This window comes from Podarcis pityusensis (genome assembly GCF_964106645.2).
Source record: "Podarcis pityusensis genome assembly, chromosome: 1".
In the NCBI taxonomy this organism is placed as follows: domain Eukaryota; kingdom Metazoa; phylum Chordata; class Lepidosauria; order Squamata; family Lacertidae; genus Podarcis; species Podarcis pityusensis.
In genome coordinates, this window is record NC_138028.1 from 44,581,159 (window position 1) to 44,597,755 (window position 16,597).

Consider the following 16,597-nt stretch of genomic DNA (forward strand, 5'->3'; position numbering starts at 1 on the left):
ACGTTATTGAAGACATAATAAGCTACACACCATGAATCCAAAATAATTCAACATCAGATAATACTGCTACATTAAGTCTTAGTCTTTAGTATCGACTTCCCTCCACTTCATTGCTGCTCCATGCTTCTTCCTTATCTTTTTTTACTGAGTCCTTTTTTTCTTTCAGTACATTGGCTTTTCATAATATGCATTATCTATCTGTTATCTACTTTGTGTAAATTAGTCAAGGCATATTAAGGATTTCTCTTGGGAACAATGTTTTTTCCAAATACACTGTAACAATCCCATTCATTTTTGAATTTTTGGTTTGATTGTTCCTGATTGCCTCTGTCATTTTGTCTAGTTCTAGGTATTCACATAATTTAATTTGCCATTCTTCCTTTGTAGGGGTTTTCTCTCCTTTCCAGTTTTTAGCAATTAGCATTCTCACTGCTGTTGTTGCATATAAGAAAACCCTCCTCTTATCATTTGGTACGTCAGATGTCAAAATATCTAGCTAGAAGAAAGGCTTCCTGCTTTTTCACAAATGTTTGTTTAAACATTTTTTCTAACTCATCATAAACAGTAAAGGTAAAGGTAAAGGGACCCCTGATGATTAGGTCCAGTCGTGACCAACTCTGGGGTCGCGGTGCTCATCTTGCTTTATTGGCCAAGGGAGCCGGCATACAGCTTCCGGGTCATATAGCCAGCATGACTAAGCCGCTTCTGGTGAAACCAGAGCAGCACACGGAAACGCCGTTTACCTTCCCGCTGAAGCGGTACCTATTTATCTACTTGCACTTTGACGTGCTTTTGAACTGCTAGGTTGGCAGGAGCAGGGACCGAGCAACGGGAGCTCACCCCGTCGCGGGGATTCGAACTGCCAACCTTCTGATCGGCAAGTCCTAGGCTCTGTGGTTTAACCCACAGCGCCATTCATGTCCCATGTCATAAACAGTATCCCATTATTATTTTTTTAACAACCCCGTCACATGTGGTACATTGTTCCCTCCATTTGCTTATACCTCCTGCATATGTTTGAGTTTGTTTTATATATTTTGGCAATTTGCTGGGGGTCATGTACCATCTATAGAGAATTTTCATTTTAAAAATTCTTTAATGTGTACCAAGCCGTAAATTTTAAATCTCTTTTCCATAAATTTTCCCAATCGTCCATCTGAATGGAGTATCCAAAATCCTTTGCCCTTTTAGTCATTACATCCTTCACTTCCTCCTTAGTCTCCCAATCCAGTAGTAGTCTGTACATTTTTGATAGGATTTTCTTCTTGTTCTGTAATATATCTTTTTCCAACCTCGATACCTCTGTTGCAATGGTTGTCAGTTCTAATCACACTGACATTAGCACTATTGACAATTCTATCCCTTGTACTTTCTCTGCTGCTAAAGATCCCATGATCTTTGCAGTTATTTGCCTCCTTGATATAACTTCTTCACTTTTCAATTCTGATTTTCAAAAAAACAACAGGCTGCAGTTTGGAGGAGAAGGAACAGTAGCAAGATGATGAGAGGCATGCAGGCAGGAGAAAAATGAGGGAAAAGGCAGTACAGAAAGCTTTCTCCAACACAAAGTATAATTTTATGCACTCTTTCATGCCCCCGTTACTTGCATTTTTCTAAGCTAAGAAGTCCCAAATGCTGCGACTCTCAACTCCTTTGAGGCCAAACAATCAGAATTCTATGCAGTATTCCAAGTGTGTTTACGTCATAGAACTGTATTAGAAAATTGCAATGCTGCCGGTTTTAGTTTTGATTCGTTTCCTATTGTTCCCTAACATGGAATGTGCCTCCCATTCATTTTGCCTTTCTGAGAAAACATGTGCAGGATTAGGGTGTTCCATACCAAAACTGCCTGCAAAGTTATGAAATGTTTATTCAGGAGCAGTTTACACAACATATATCGCAATCGCAATATTGCAGATGAACAACTAAATAACCCTAAGGATGGGCTGACATTTGACCGATATTCATCATTGCCTGAACACCTCTGCCAACATGTAAAACACTTTACTCCATGCTGATTAGTTGGGGGGTGGGGGTCATGACAATAACTCAGAGAGATGACACATTTATAGGCATGCACAAGTCAGAGAAATGGCAGTGACTCTTCATCTTTCAGACAACAAGCCAGAGCCAGTCATATATTTCAGGCAAAAGGGGAATTACTTGCTGAAAGAACTTGGGACCAATGAAACATTTCCTAGTGGGTGGGAGGGCTGTCTCCTCAGAGGAAGCATATTCTCCAACCATCTTGTTATTATCAACTGTGGCGTTTGCCCTCCTATGTGTGTGACATCATACTGGGTTCATGGGGAAAGGGTTAACTAATTGTAAAATGACTAACCAATTGGAACCCAGGGGGCTGAGTTAACTGTGTATAAGGTTTAAGCACAGAGGTTTTTTTCGTTAGAGTTGTTGAGAAGACAGTCTGGAGTTAGAAGAGACAGAGATGATAAGTCTATGGGTTGGGCTAGTCTGGTGTGAGAGAGTGATAGAATTTGTTAAGAGGAGTCAGTCAAACAGTTGAGATAATCATTCAGAAGGTATTAGCAAGGTATAGGCCCGTAAAGAAACTAAAGTTAAGATACTGACAGGAATATTATCTGAGAAACCATAAACTTGTTAATGTTTGTAAAAGAAACTTGTTTTTTTGGTTCACTTTTAACAACTGACTGGACTCAGTGTTTTACCAGAGAGTAACTGATTGGTGGCAGAGGGGAAGCGAGCACAGTGGTGGCACAGGGATCAATAGACATCCGGGGGCCCTGTGTGATCGCCACACCAACACACTCTTTTGGCAAAAATAAATAAATTTAAAGCATCATGGAAGCCAGTGGTGTGTGGTCATTGGACTAAGGGGACTAGGCTAGTCCCCTAAATGTTCCCCTGGTGTCTCCTTCCAAAAAGCCCAGGAAGCTTCTGCCCGGCTTAGGGAGGGACATGCGAGGCTCCGATGGGTCCAAGAACCATCCTGTCATCTTCTCAAAGCCTATCCGGTGTTGAAGCAATGATGTCGGTGTCAAAGATCATCAGAGTCGAAGCAATGATTCTTCAACATCAGCTTCGTTGGACTGGCCATGTTGTTTGGATGCCTGATTATCAATTACTCGGCTATGAGTGATTGCCAAAGAAGAAGAAGAAGATTCTCTGAGTCTAATTTCTTGCCCACAGGCAACTACTTAGACCAAGACTAGCCAATGCCATGCCCACCAGCTGCTTTCCATACAACTCCCATAATCTCTGACCATCAGCTGTGAGCTGATGGGAGTTGTAGTCCTGAACACCTGGGTGCCATCATGCCTTTCTGCCCCTTTTCCAATTTCCCCCCAATTTTGTTCTGAATGTGAGCAAGTTAAATGTGCTTAAGTAGCACGCTTACTCTATTAAGGGAAACATGTCCCAAAATTCATATGAATTTTCCTGCACCTTTAAAAAAAAATAAAATAAAAATCCACAAACTGATGCAGATATGTGGCAAAGTGAACTTAAGGTTGGAAAAATGAGAAACTGAAATGGATGGATTTGCCCATTTCTAAAAAGGAATCACCGTAAAGCTGGGCCTGATGTCCTTCTACACCTTTCTTAAAGGATTCTGGAGTGGGACTTGGAGGACAAGCACCACATCACAGTCCACTTTCGGTCCCAGGCTGACAGGAAGCAACTGTTGGGTCAGTCCCTTCCCTTCAACCACCCACATGCCCAGCTTTGTCAGCCAACGGCTCAAATCTACACTGCTCTGCTCTGCTGCAGCAATTTTCCCTTGTGGGGAAGTGTCCTGCACAAAAGCAACCTATGGGCAGCGCAAACTTGTTCTGGGACAATATGAGAGGTGCATTAATCTAACTAGCTTTTAAACTAGCTTTTATCCTCTCTTTCTCTTCCCCATCTTCACCCCCAGCACAGAGGATGTCCAGTACACCATAATTCAAAGCAGTTATAATGTAAGCAACACTCCTCTCCTCTCCAACCAAGCTAGACCTGGTGGAAAACAATGGAAGATTCTCCATTTATTTGTTTTTGCAAAACATGGAAGTGGCACCTTTGGGGGGCATTCCCTACCCAAGGCATCTCAGGATGTCATAACACAATGAATACTTGTCAATGGTAAAGTTGTTTGAATAAAGGCATGTTCTGCCTTGAACATTTCCCTATGTTCCCTGAGTCTCTAAAGCGTTTTACACATGCCACTTTACTAACATAGGGAGTGAAAAGGTCACATATTCTTCTGCAGATAGCTGCTGGTTTATTCCTATGCTTGTGCGGGCAAATTTGCCCCTGTGAAGTTTCTGCTGCGGAATAAATTGTCGTGACTAATATCCCCAGCATTCTTAACAGAAAGAAAAAGGTGCATCAAAGGGGAAAGAGGAGGGACTGATGTAGAAGGAGTATTGTAGGCAATAAACTGGCATTTGCATTGTCACTTGGTTTGTCCCATATGCCTTGCTCAAAAAACAAATAGAACACACCAGTGACAAAATCAAGGGACCATACAGACACAGCAGTTAGACGTGATGGTGTTATGTTATGGTTTATTTATATACTTTTTTCAGCCCAGAGGCAAACAGCATATGAATACACAAGGAAAAGACAATGAAAGCGCACTAAATACAGTCAATCAATTAAAGAAATGCAAAATATAAAGGTCACCAAATACTCACCAGTCACACTGGTCTGCATGAGTTTGCGAGCTGCATTCGTGTTATCACCAGAGATGTAGCTCTAGGAGAGTCATGCTACCTTTTAGCAAATTCTATTAAATTTCTGAATACAAATCTAAATGTTCATTTGAGTTTGTGCTTTTTTCTTGACCTCAAATTTCTCAGCTGTGATGGGCAGCTCTTGTATTTTATCAGGGCCAAAACCTCTGCTGCGCCACAAATAGGCTTCTTAACAAGTTATGTCTCTCTGACGCCTTCCCTATCATTGCATCAACATGATGTGTACATGTATTACTGCAGCAAGGTGAATCTAAGAGATCCATATGATAATGGATTCTGTATGTCAGTTGCTGTAGTTCCCTTTGACATTATTGCATTATTTGTAACCCACTCCACCCACTGTGGGCTGTGTAATCCCACATAAACACAACAACATGCAATTTTGTGCATGGAATGTTATCACCGACTTCAAGGAACAGCAATCTTAAGTTTTTCCAACACGTTCAAGCTGTGGCTAGAATCATATGATGGCTACAGCAGCTGCCAGAATTACTGGACAACAGTCTAAAGTAAAATAACCATTGATGTTATTATGAGTTTGTGGATGCCAGACACTTAATCAAATTCTGAAAGCCAAATAAGTCAGGCCAGCTTCCTTATGAGGTAATCACCTTGGATGATGAAAACAAAAGGGAAGATGATGGCCTGTGAAGAAAGCTAAAGGGAGGCTGCTTTGGATGGGGCCACTCCTCCAGCTTAGAGTTAAAGCAGGGGTTTAGAGTTGGCTGGGATGTGACCTGGAGGAAAAAGGGACTCAGCTATACAGCTACAAATAAATCGTTTTGTATTGCAAAGTGCATTATACAAATTTGACACCAGATGGCGATGGTGAGCTATGGCAAATTCAATACATTTTTCAAAACATTTTTTTATAAAGCATTTTCACAATATTTTTTTTATGTGTCTAGATTCCACCAAGTGTGGTAGTGTGGTAAAGGTGGCAAGCTGGAGAGATGGTAAGAGCCATGGCTGATTTCTGCTGATATCCAAGGCTGTGGATATGGGAGAAACAAGACCCTATTGGGGTGTAAATCCTGTGTACCCCTCCATCCTAGGCTCAGGTTGTATATATGTGTAAATAAACCATATATCATAAAGACACCACAGTCTCCACTGTGCTTCACTTCCAAAAGGATACGCGAACCCTGAGTGAGTGCCTGGAACCTCTGGAATCTCACACTGATAGGAGTTTGGGGTGGCATGCAACAATAGCATTCCCTTCCTGAAATATAGATTAATTGGCTAGAAAGACAATTAAATGGGACACACCAGTTATTTCCAAAGGGAACATCAGTTCTTCACAGTAGTCCTTTCTCTGGGCTATACCTCTCTGGTCCACATCTGCAGCCTCCTTGAGGCTGAAACAGGTCCTTGAACTTTGATGATGCCTCTTGCTTGGATGGAGGATGGAGAGTGTGTGCAGATGGCTTTCTTGTGGCTGCAGTGTCACTTATTGTAGTCTCATAGGAAGCTCCACCCACCAAACATTGTTGCCCACCAACCACTTGCAGGATGCAACCCTCAGAAGTTTGCACAAGCCAACTCACCATTTGCGGGCTGTGGCTTTGCGGGATGGAGGAGGCTGTGCCCTTCCTGATAGGGGAGGGGGCATGAGCCCTCTCTGCCTATCAGGAACCGGATCCTAGCCTGAACCCTGCTTTGGCAAAAGGGGATGCAGGCTGGGACTTGGGCTGTGCCGGGGGCGGAGCCAATGGAGCTGATTGTGGGCCTCCCTCTGATCTGCCCCTTGCCCGTTTAAGCAGCCAGCACCTGGGGCTCAGCCTGTTTGTTCCTCCCCCAGATGGCAGTCCCTGCGGGGGTCACCCTATTGGATGTAAGTCTTAGGAACCGCCGCCTGGATTGACCACACGTCACTTCCGGCGGGCGGGCCAGAAGTATTTCGATTGCCCCATGCCCAAGCCAAACCTCTTTCATCTGTATTCAATGAAGTTGTGGCTTGTTTTGACCCAAAACCAGTCTTATTGGTCTCTTATTATACAGGCTGGGGTATAGGAAGTCCAATGCCTGGTCCTGCAAGAAGAAATCTTAGGCCCTCAGGCTGAAAACATTTTCTCTCACCAATGAAGGGCTGCCATATCTTGAAGAGCAAAATAGAGCCTGAGCCACTGCCCATCCAAGAAGGGAATAGAGGTGCGTGGGGCTGCTGTCACGCCTGTGTGCCTCTTTCCCGGCTCGGTCCGGCCACGGCATGTAGAGCAGCCCAAGCCCAATCTGCTTACACCTGAGCCAACCCCTTCCGAAATAAAAAGACCCCAAACCAGGACATTGCCTTTAAAATGTAAACAAAAACCCTGATGGGCATGTTGGCCCCTCAAAAGAGGACATGAGGACATGTCTGGGATTTCTCGGACACATGGCAACCCTACTCCAACATAACCTTTGTAGAAGCAATCATATGCATTGCTAGGTTCAGTGCTAATAGTCTTTTCAAAATCGAAGAAATGCACCCCCCAGATTTAATTAGCAGATAGTGGGTGATGGACATCTGCCAAATTTAATTAGGAAAAGTTGAGCGATTGAGTAGATATTTGTGCTGGGTAGAAAGACTGAGGTGATACTGATGGATGAACATGAGACAGAAGCATGATTCTGTTGCACAACAGGACATGTTGTCCTGAGAATAATTAAGCATTCTTAATGGGAAGCATGGCTGCATCCAAGAGATTTTATTGACTTCCATTTTATTTGGCAGTAGTTATGTGATACTCAGAGTACTGAGTCAGCTTTCAGGTTGCTCTGTTACTGCAATTGAATACTTGAAGAAAGCTGCTAGAAATGTACTGCTCATAAGAACATAAGAAAAGCCCTCTTAATTCAGGCCAGTGGCCCATTTAGCTTAGCAACCTGTTTTCCCAGATGTTCATGAGAAGCCCAAAAGCAGGAAGAGCATTTCTCAAGTCAGAAACTAGATACGCTCCATTACGTTCATCATTATTATCCAACTGAACCAACAGGTTTTATTTTTCTAATCTTACAAATAATAACTTGAGCCAACAAGCATGTTTTCTTTAATATTGATGAATTAACCACAAAAGCCAAACAGAGCAGCAGCAGAAGCACAAGCCACACTGCTGAGTTCAGGCTGCTGTCAATAAATTAAGTATTAAAATAATCTAGTCGCGTTGACTTTGAAAATGCCATTTGCTACTTAGAGATACAGAATCATGTGTACAGTGCCAAGCCTTCCGTTTCAGTTATGTGTTTCTACATCATTACCAGAATTCACAGGATGTTCCAACGTTCCTAAATCATTACCAGAATTCACAGGATGTTCCAACGTTACAAGCAAATTAGTTCTGTAAGATTGCCACCTTTGTTCTGGCAAAATACAGGATAGGGCAGGGTGGGGCGGTTGGGGGTGATTCCCTCCCCCCCCCAACCTGGTGCTGAAGTGACTCAAAAGCAATCCATTACAATCTATTGCAGCCTAAGTGGATGACCCCTCTGGAATTTAACACAAATGCACGCATGCATGCACGCACGTGCACACACACACAAATTTGTAAACCTGTCTGTGCTTGGTTACCCAGAGGTTAAATGCATGTCCTTTCCCACACCCATTCAAACACATGCATTTGGAGAGGATCCCTAACTTGGCAGAGAGAGACAGAGACAGAAACAGAGAGGGAGACACACACACACACACACACAGAGAGAGAGAGAGAGAGAGAGAGAGAGAGAAGACATGAAATACAGGACAAAACTGTATCAATGCAGGACACAGCATTTTACATTGAAATACAGGAAAAATCCTGTATTATACAGGATAGGTGGCAACTCTAATGGTGCCAAGCACTGTGCATTCCCATGCAAAACACTGCTTTTCATGTGGCACAGTCTGAATCTGCCACTTAAAAGCCTCCTACAAAGCAGCTGCAGCCCCACATTGGCACCCAATTCCTTTTGTTATTGGACTATCTCAGAATAGGCAGGTTAAATAAACTCCACATCTATAGCAGTTGTCAAGGACAGGTTGGATGAGGAGGAGTGGTGGGAGCCTGCCTCCCAAAAGCCCCCTAGGAGGGCTCTGAAGATGATACCTTAGAGTCTGGAGCCTGGCGGTGGGACACTGAGGAGCAGTCAGCAGAAGGGATGAGCTGGGAGCTGCTAGAAACAGGAGACTTGAGTCATCAAGGGACCTCAGGAGAAGGAGGGCCCTCCAGGACAGGATTAGAAGCTGAGAGTCACAGCATGCACACAGACAGTCCCAGTCTGCTTTTTTGGTATGGTACAAGTGGAAGTGTGGATAAGCTCCTACGCTGGAGTAAACACACACAAGGATGTGCTGGGAGATCACTGAAGGTTGCTTTCAAATGTCAGCACCTCCCCTGTCCAATAGTAAATGCAAACCTAGAAATGAAATGTAAGAGATGATACCTGTTACATAAGGGATCTGGAGCTATATTATAAGTTTTACATGACAATTGGTTTGTTCCTGAGATAAGAACATAATAGTAGCCCTGCTGGATCAGAGCCAAAGTCCATCCAAGTCTGCCACCCTGTTCTCATCTTGGCTAACTAGATGTCTATGGGAAGTCCATGGACAGGATACGAACACAATAATCCTTAATCCTGCTAAGTACAGATAGATTCACAGCAACCAACTTGGGAGAATCAGCACAGCTGATGCTGAGTTTTCAAATAAGTGACATGCTGATTTAGAATCTCAGTTGCTCAAAAAAGCACAAGCAGTCTTGGGAAAAGATAACTTTTGTTGACATCCTGAATTGCTTGGCTTATCCCGTAGGGCCCCTTGGTCCAAACCAAAGTTCAGTGAGATTTACGAGCACTCAGAGAGCTTGGGTCCATATTCCAGCATCTCATTTCGTGCATTTCTTCAGTTTTTTTCTCTGTTCCACTGCCATATGCAAAGCTTCCAGGATCATACGTTGGTTATTCAGAATATTGTATTCACTCAGTTTCACTAGTTGATCGTACTCTTCCTCAGTGAATGTCAGTGAGTAGGTAGAGTAAGGGGTGCAGTTACTGGAGACATCGACTTTGCCTTCTTTCATTTCTGATGGAGAGCGTTTAACACCTATGAAAAAATTGCAGTAAGGTAGTGCTGTAAGAATGGGATTTACCAAAATTAAGTTCATACATGCATATTCAACAGCTGCTAAGGCACACAGATTTCCCGTTGAAATTGTTCTGTTTGACTGAAGACATGTTTTCTTTTCTGTGAACTGCCCTGAGACCTCCCAGTATAGGGTGGTATATAAATTCTACTACTACTACTACTACTACTACTACTACTACTGTTTAAAAACTGAATTTCTTGGACTGTATGCTAGTGGTACTGTTATTGAGGCTTGATACATCCATGCTAGGAAATTAAGACCCTTCATATATTGTACAAGGGGCTTTTCTGCAGTGAGTAGCAAGTAATTATGTCTCCCCCCCTCTACTTATCTCTATCATCTCTATCTCTATCTCTATCTCTATCTCTATCTCTATCTCTATCTCTATCTCTATCTCTATCTCTATCTCTATCTCTATCTCTATCTCTATCTCTATCATCTCTATCTCTATATCTTTATCTAGAATTGTCATCAGGACCGCAGTGCACAGGGAGAAGAGGTGTATTCCTTCCATCTCCAGCTATGATCTGGACCAAAGTCCTCCTTGGCATGGCTATGAAGCTTAGAATAAAAATGGGAGCTTTTCCCCAAAGTCTTATAGACATCCCTGGGGGTGGGGGAAGGTTGTGGATCGCGGCTGAAAAAGGAACTGATGATCTGATGACAATCTGGGGCCCCTGTGCCTGTAGTTCATTAAATAAAGCAGGGGAATGAAACAAGAATTAGTTGCACACTGTGCATTTTGTGAAATGACTAGTTTGGCCATTGCTGAAAACATTGAAGAAGTGTAGGTTCCATTTACAACTCTGCTATAGTGTTAAGAGAACAGTTTTATTCAATCAAAAGCAAAACAAAAAAAGATTGCAAGGCGCCTGAGTATTATCAGTGTGCTGGTGGCTGACCAGCCACCACTACCAGATGATGAGCAAAATCTGCCACCTGCCAGTGCCAACCATCTGACTATCACACTGCCTCATGAATACAGATTTAACTTATTTATTTATTCAATGTATTTCTAGCGTGCTTTTCTCCCAAGTTGGGATTCAATCAAGGTGGTTTACAACATTTTAGAAACATCCATTATAAAATACAGAATAATCAAAACAAGCAGCTAGTTAAAAATGATAATTAAAATACATCACAACATATCTAAAGCTAGCATTTTAAATATAATTTGCCCTGACAGCAGCCCAATGATCAGCATCGTCTGCACCTTAGTTTCCAAAGGCCCGACCTAACAGCAAGGTCTTAGAGAACAATGGTGGGAAGGATTAGCTTTTAGGAGGCAGGTCCATTCAACTTCAAAAAGCCAGTTTAAGCTCAGCCAATGTCAGCTGGACTTGCCATGTTAAGGCTGGCACTGGCAGTACTTTCTTTGAAGCTAGACTTCCTTAGCTGTGCTAAAGAAGATGCACAGTTGTGGGTCCTCATAAGATATATAACTGAGTTCAAATCTGCAGATTTTGTCATTTCTGAGGACAGACGCTTGACTCTAGTGGTTTTTAGAGGAATTTATTTGCTTCCAAAATGTGTGGGGGAAATGGATTTTCTGTGTTTCTCCCTTTCCTCTGTTATCCTCTTTCTCCTCATCTGTAAACATGTAGATAATAAACCACTAAATACGGAACTGCCTTTTAAAATATAACTTTGTAAATATAATGTACAAATAATAATAATAATAATAATAATAATAATAATAATAATAATGGCATACCGGGTGCTTTGTAGTAACGAAAGCTATCATTCACTTGTGGGAAAAATACTAATATTGGTGCTTCTGGATTCTCTGCATTGTCAAACAAATAGCATTCCTTCAAGTGTTTGTCATCTTCATGTATCACAGCTTTGGGAAATGGGATTCCTTGTTCTGCACAATACTTGCATGACTGTTCCAGGGGCTAGGTGGAAAAAAGTAGTAACTATTATTACTTATACTCCACCCATCTGACTGGGTCACTCCAGCCACTCTGGGTGGTTAGTAATATGATAGTATACTAAATGTGGAAAGGCTTATTTTAAATTCAGTACTCCTCATTTCTCTGTACAATTTCCTTCCAAGAGCAGACACCTACCAGAACTCTCTTTGAAACTCCCCGGGGGAAATGTTAGCTACTAAGAGGTAACACAAAGGACTCATATGTAGGTGAGGGATCAGGGGAAATTATTTCATCTTGTCTCTGCATAGCCTGTCCTACGAGAAACAATGTGTTCCTTGTGTCCTTAGGCTCTGTGTTAGTAGTTTCTCCTGAACATTCTGTGACATCATAGCAATTCAGATGTCAGGGCAGGATGATTCACAGTCAGAGACATTTACAGTAACCCCAGCCTCCAACTTATTCAAGGGCTTTCTCCTAGTCTTTTCTTACTCCTGCAGCTTGTTTCCTGAATCAGTCTTGCTCTCGTCTCTCAGCTTCCTCCCTACCTTCTTTTCTAGACCTCCTCTTTCCAGTACCTTTCCTCTTCTCTCTCCTCCCCCCACAACTGAAACTTGCCTTAGATATGTCCGAAGGAAGATAGGAGTTGGAGGGAAAGGATACAGGGCCCTTGGACTGTGATATAGGGACTGTGATATAGGGTACCTTGGAAGTCAAACAGAATCCATTCTGGAAGTCCGTTCAACTTCCAAAACATTTGGAAACCAAAGCGTGGCTTCTGATTGGCTGCAGGAAGCTCCTACAGCCAATCAGAAGCCATGGAAGCTGCACCAGATATTCAGCTTCTGAAAATCGTTTGAAAATTGGAACACTCACTTCCAGGTTTCAATCATTCAGGAGCCAATTTGTTTGGGAGCCAAGGCATTCGGGATCCAAGTACGACTGTACTTAGCTATAGCCATCATTTATAATACTCATCATAAAGAGATGGGCAGAAATGGGAAAGATGCATTTCTCACCAACTTTTGTGATCCTGCACTGTAATTTAGATGTATGATAATGTCTGCCTTCCGCTCTTTTCTCAGTATAGGTGCAACGCTTGTATTGATGAAGAATCCAGTATCTACTAGTGACAAGTACTCTTCTGTTTGAGTCAGCTGATTGGGTGAAGAAGCATCGAGTATAGTACCTAAATGGCAAAACAGAATCAGTTTTAAGTGGAACAGAGTAAGCTCGAGTTTTCATTGCCACAGAGGCAATCTTCTCCAACCTGGAGCTTTCTTTGTTCCTACTCAACTTTAAAGAAGAGCCGTACTTAGAAATTTTCTCCTACAACTTCTCTTCTTCAGTTTCAGATGTTGAGTACTTTACAAATATTGTCTAAAGTTTCAGTTATTTGCCTAAGGGTGGAACTATGCTTTGCTTTAATAAACACAGGCCCCCAAACTAGAGCTGTCCAGTAATGACTCCTAAAAATTCTCCACCTATTTTGGGGCAAAGAACTTCTCCAATGGTTTCTTGGGTGTGGGGGCTAACCATTGGCAATTGCAATAGCACAGCTTCTGTCTTTTTTCCTAAGATTTTTTGCTCTTGCTGTAGATAGCAGTGGCAGCAATTGCATGGCAGCCTGGCCACCATTTTGCATCCTACAAAATGCCCTGGACCTAGCATCATTCCAGAGAATTGGGGTAGGAGGGAGATGGAGACTATTCAGAGAAAATTCTGCAAAGTGGCTATCCATTTCTAGAAGAGTGGTGGTGGTGGCGGTGGGGGGGGGATCTCATTTATTTTTGAGAATATTTATATGATAATTACAGCTCTGCTCTTCTTTAAAGGAAGCACTATCAGGTATGTGGCAATTAAACAAATAATCAAAGAGGAACCACTAACAGCAGGGATAGCCAATGTAGTGCCCTCCAGATATCATTGGACTACAGCTCCCATCATCCTTGACCCTTGACCTCTCTGCCTGGGGCTCATGGGAGGGGCACAATAACTAGGCAAAGACCCATTGAAGCTCAGTTAGCACACAGCCACTGCCACCTAATGCATTCAAGCCCATAGCATGATCTAGCATGTGCACAAACAATAACACGACATACCCATGGACTGGGCATTCGGGTGGAATGTTGAGTGAGGAGCCTTGGCAAGCAGTGTGCTTATTCTAATTTCAGACTGAGCTCAGGCAGCATGTTTTTTACATTAGAATATATATATCCCAAATGATAATACCTTTCCATCTACGGAAACTGTCATTCTCAAGGTAGCCATTGTCCAGTTCGAGACCTCTGAGAAAATTGTGGTACTGGGCAACTGATAGGCGATCAGTAAGCACATCTCTAAATGCACTGGATAGCGGTCCAGCAGGGGTGTACAGATGTGTCTTTTGCTCATGTGGTCGAGGGGGTAGATGAGGCTCTGTATCTACAAAGGAAAAGCAGCAACGATGAATTTATAAAATTTATAAATTTCTGAAACTACAATCCTTTCCAAACTACAATCCTTTCCAAAAGAGAAATATTTTGTGGAAGTGTCTGCTCAATCAGCAAAAGCAGAAAATCATTTTGGGCCCTCATTCAAAATCATCGTTTAACATTAAATGCACACACACACACACACACAATTTAGAGCTTCAGTTGTCTAATACAAGGATGACTAAATCTGAAAACATTTAGACAAAGCGTGTTCTCCAATAAATGAGAGCACGTGTTGCGGTGTGGGCCACCGGGCCAGGCCTCTGGTTGCCAGGCAGGTTAATAGTTGTTGCCTGGCATTGTGATTGGATAACCGGGTTGCTGGGGCAAATTGTATGTTGCAAATTGGGTGGGTGGGACCATAGTCTTTAAATATTGGTGCACTCTGGTTTCTCTTTCTCTTTGCAGAGTGCATCGGATCACCCGTCCGCCCGCCCTCTTTTCCGGTTGACCTTGCTTTGCCTGTCATGGGGTCGTCTGCCTTGGCGCAGGGGCCTAGTAGGAATTTTGCCATTTGGTGATTGGCTGTGCCATTTGGTTTTTGCCTACTACTCAGCAATTCATCACAACTTGTAAGGTTGCGGTTAGGCATTGGTTATAATATGCTGGTGGTGGAGGGGTCAGGATAGGCCGTGCCTGCCCCTCCCATTGCGCTGAAGGGAATTCCGTTAAAGGAATCCTGGGGCTTGCCATGATTTCGTCCAATCCCTGTCATGGGACCAGGGCCGCCCAATCCCTGTCATGGGAATCCTTGTCATAGGACCTGGGCCGGCAAGCTTTCGGGGAGCTGCTGGGGTGAGCGGCGTGGGTCCGACGCTTAGCTCAAATGACCCCCAAGTTTGACTTTCCCTTCTACTGGCTACCGATCGGACCTCGGGATGTCAGTTCTGTCCCAGGCGGGGGGACAGATAGTCATAACCAATGTCTAAACAACCACTCACTGATTTTGTATTTTAATAAAGTTGTGGCCAAAATAGTGCCCCAAAACCAAAACTAAAATATGTGTTATGTGTGAAGTTATTTGATGGGTGGCCTGGGGACCTACACACGCAAATCTGAAAACATTTAGACAAATGTGCTTACAAGGAGCCAACACTAATAATATACAGGCAGCAAAGTTCCAAAATATTTGTTCATTGCTCACAGATCAGTTTAGAACACAATCAATAGGTCAAAGGCCACTTAGGAAAATAACTAACCAATGTCAGCTATTTGGTCTTGTGTCCACTTGTGCCAGAAGTCCTCTGGGCTTTGAGAATCATTCCAGAAATACAGCAAATTCAGGGAAAATATACTACTCCACATGCCTGTACAGTGAGGGATAATCGATAACAATTTAGCATTATTCTACTGAAAAAATACTATTTATTTTTTGCAGTAAATTGCACTGTTTAATCAGAGCACACATTTGCAATCTCCATGTTCAAACAGACGCATGCTTAAGAAACTATGATGAAGGCAGAACGGTCCTTGCTTTTAGGAATTCCATTTGTGCCATTGTAGCTCATGCCCCAGAGCAGGCAGTCTGGCAGGCCCCCGGCAGGGCCCTCTGTCCAACTTAGCCCCCCAAGACCTGGGGCAAGTGTGCACCTGGCTACCCCCCACTCTCCGCAGGCTTGCCCTAGAGGACTGGGGCACAGCAGGAATCCTCTACTACCATGTGGTCAGAAGAAGAGATTGACTGTGGGCTGCAAACTATTTGCCAAGGGTCCTGGAGGGCTTCCATACACTCTGCCATATGTGCTGTATCTTCTATGCACTGTGCTCAGTCTTCTCTTTGCATCACACAGCCACCCCTGTAGTAACCTCAGGCTAGGGTGGGGAGGCAGTTCTTCCTCCTCCGCCCTTCCAGTACTGCAGTCTTGCTCAACTCTGGGCATCTCCTTCCTGTCCGCAACCTCATTGGCCTTAAATAGGCTACCACCGGCTGCACATGCTCCATGTCTTGAGACACCCAAGTCTTCTGATGCCTGGCATTGTGCTGACAATGTATCAATTGCCCTGCCGCCATTTGCCTCTGCTATACCTGCCCTTGTGTCAGCAGATTATTTGTGGCGGCTTGCCCATTCTGCTTTAATGGGTTGGCTAAGGCAAGTACAGGGTGTATTCTTTCAGTTGTGTGGGTGTGTAAACTCAGAACATGTTTGCCTTTCTTTCCACTAATCAGGGGACTCTGTGAGCGCTACTGTGATTATGAATCAGAGCCACACACCCACACAATTCACTGGTAGCATTGGACAAATCATTATCCCTTCACAGATTATAAGCATTGTTTCAATCCTTACTTCACCTACATTACCTTAGCATTTGTTACAATGGAAGGGATCCTGACATAACATATGCAAAGTTATTTTAACACTGAACAAATAATGCCAGACATCAGAGTGGTGGCCCAGAGTAGCTCCTGGTATAGGCCTCTGTCATGCACAAAT

At 43.2% G+C, this 16,597-nt stretch overlaps 1 protein-coding gene across 4 annotated transcripts in view; it reads right to left on the reverse strand.

The window, feature by feature from the left end:
• Positions 1 to 4,522: 4,522 nt before the first annotated feature.
• Positions 4,523 to 16,597, reverse strand: part of LOC308472156 (cytosolic phospholipase A2 epsilon-like) — a gene marked incomplete at its 5' end in the record, with an annotated part of 45,112 nt that continues 33,037 nt past the window's right edge. For 3 of the 4 annotated variants that reach the window (XM_080996764.1, XM_080996767.1, XM_080996766.1), the window contains 6 exons: positions 4,523 to 5,684; positions 6,968 to 9,774; positions 11,532 to 11,715; positions 12,711 to 12,880; positions 13,924 to 14,115; positions 15,365 to 15,472. In XM_080996764.1, coding sequence (XP_080852890.1) covers positions 9,557 to 9,774; positions 11,532 to 11,715; positions 12,711 to 12,880; positions 13,924 to 14,115; positions 15,365 to 15,472 — 872 coding nt within the window. In that variant the 3' untranslated portion in view covers positions 4,523 to 5,684; positions 6,968 to 9,556. Of the gene's footprint in view, positions 5,685 to 6,886; positions 9,775 to 11,531; positions 11,716 to 12,710; positions 12,881 to 13,923; positions 14,116 to 15,364; positions 15,473 to 16,597 lie in introns of those variants that run through there. The other variant, XM_080996765.1, reaches the window with a different exon arrangement.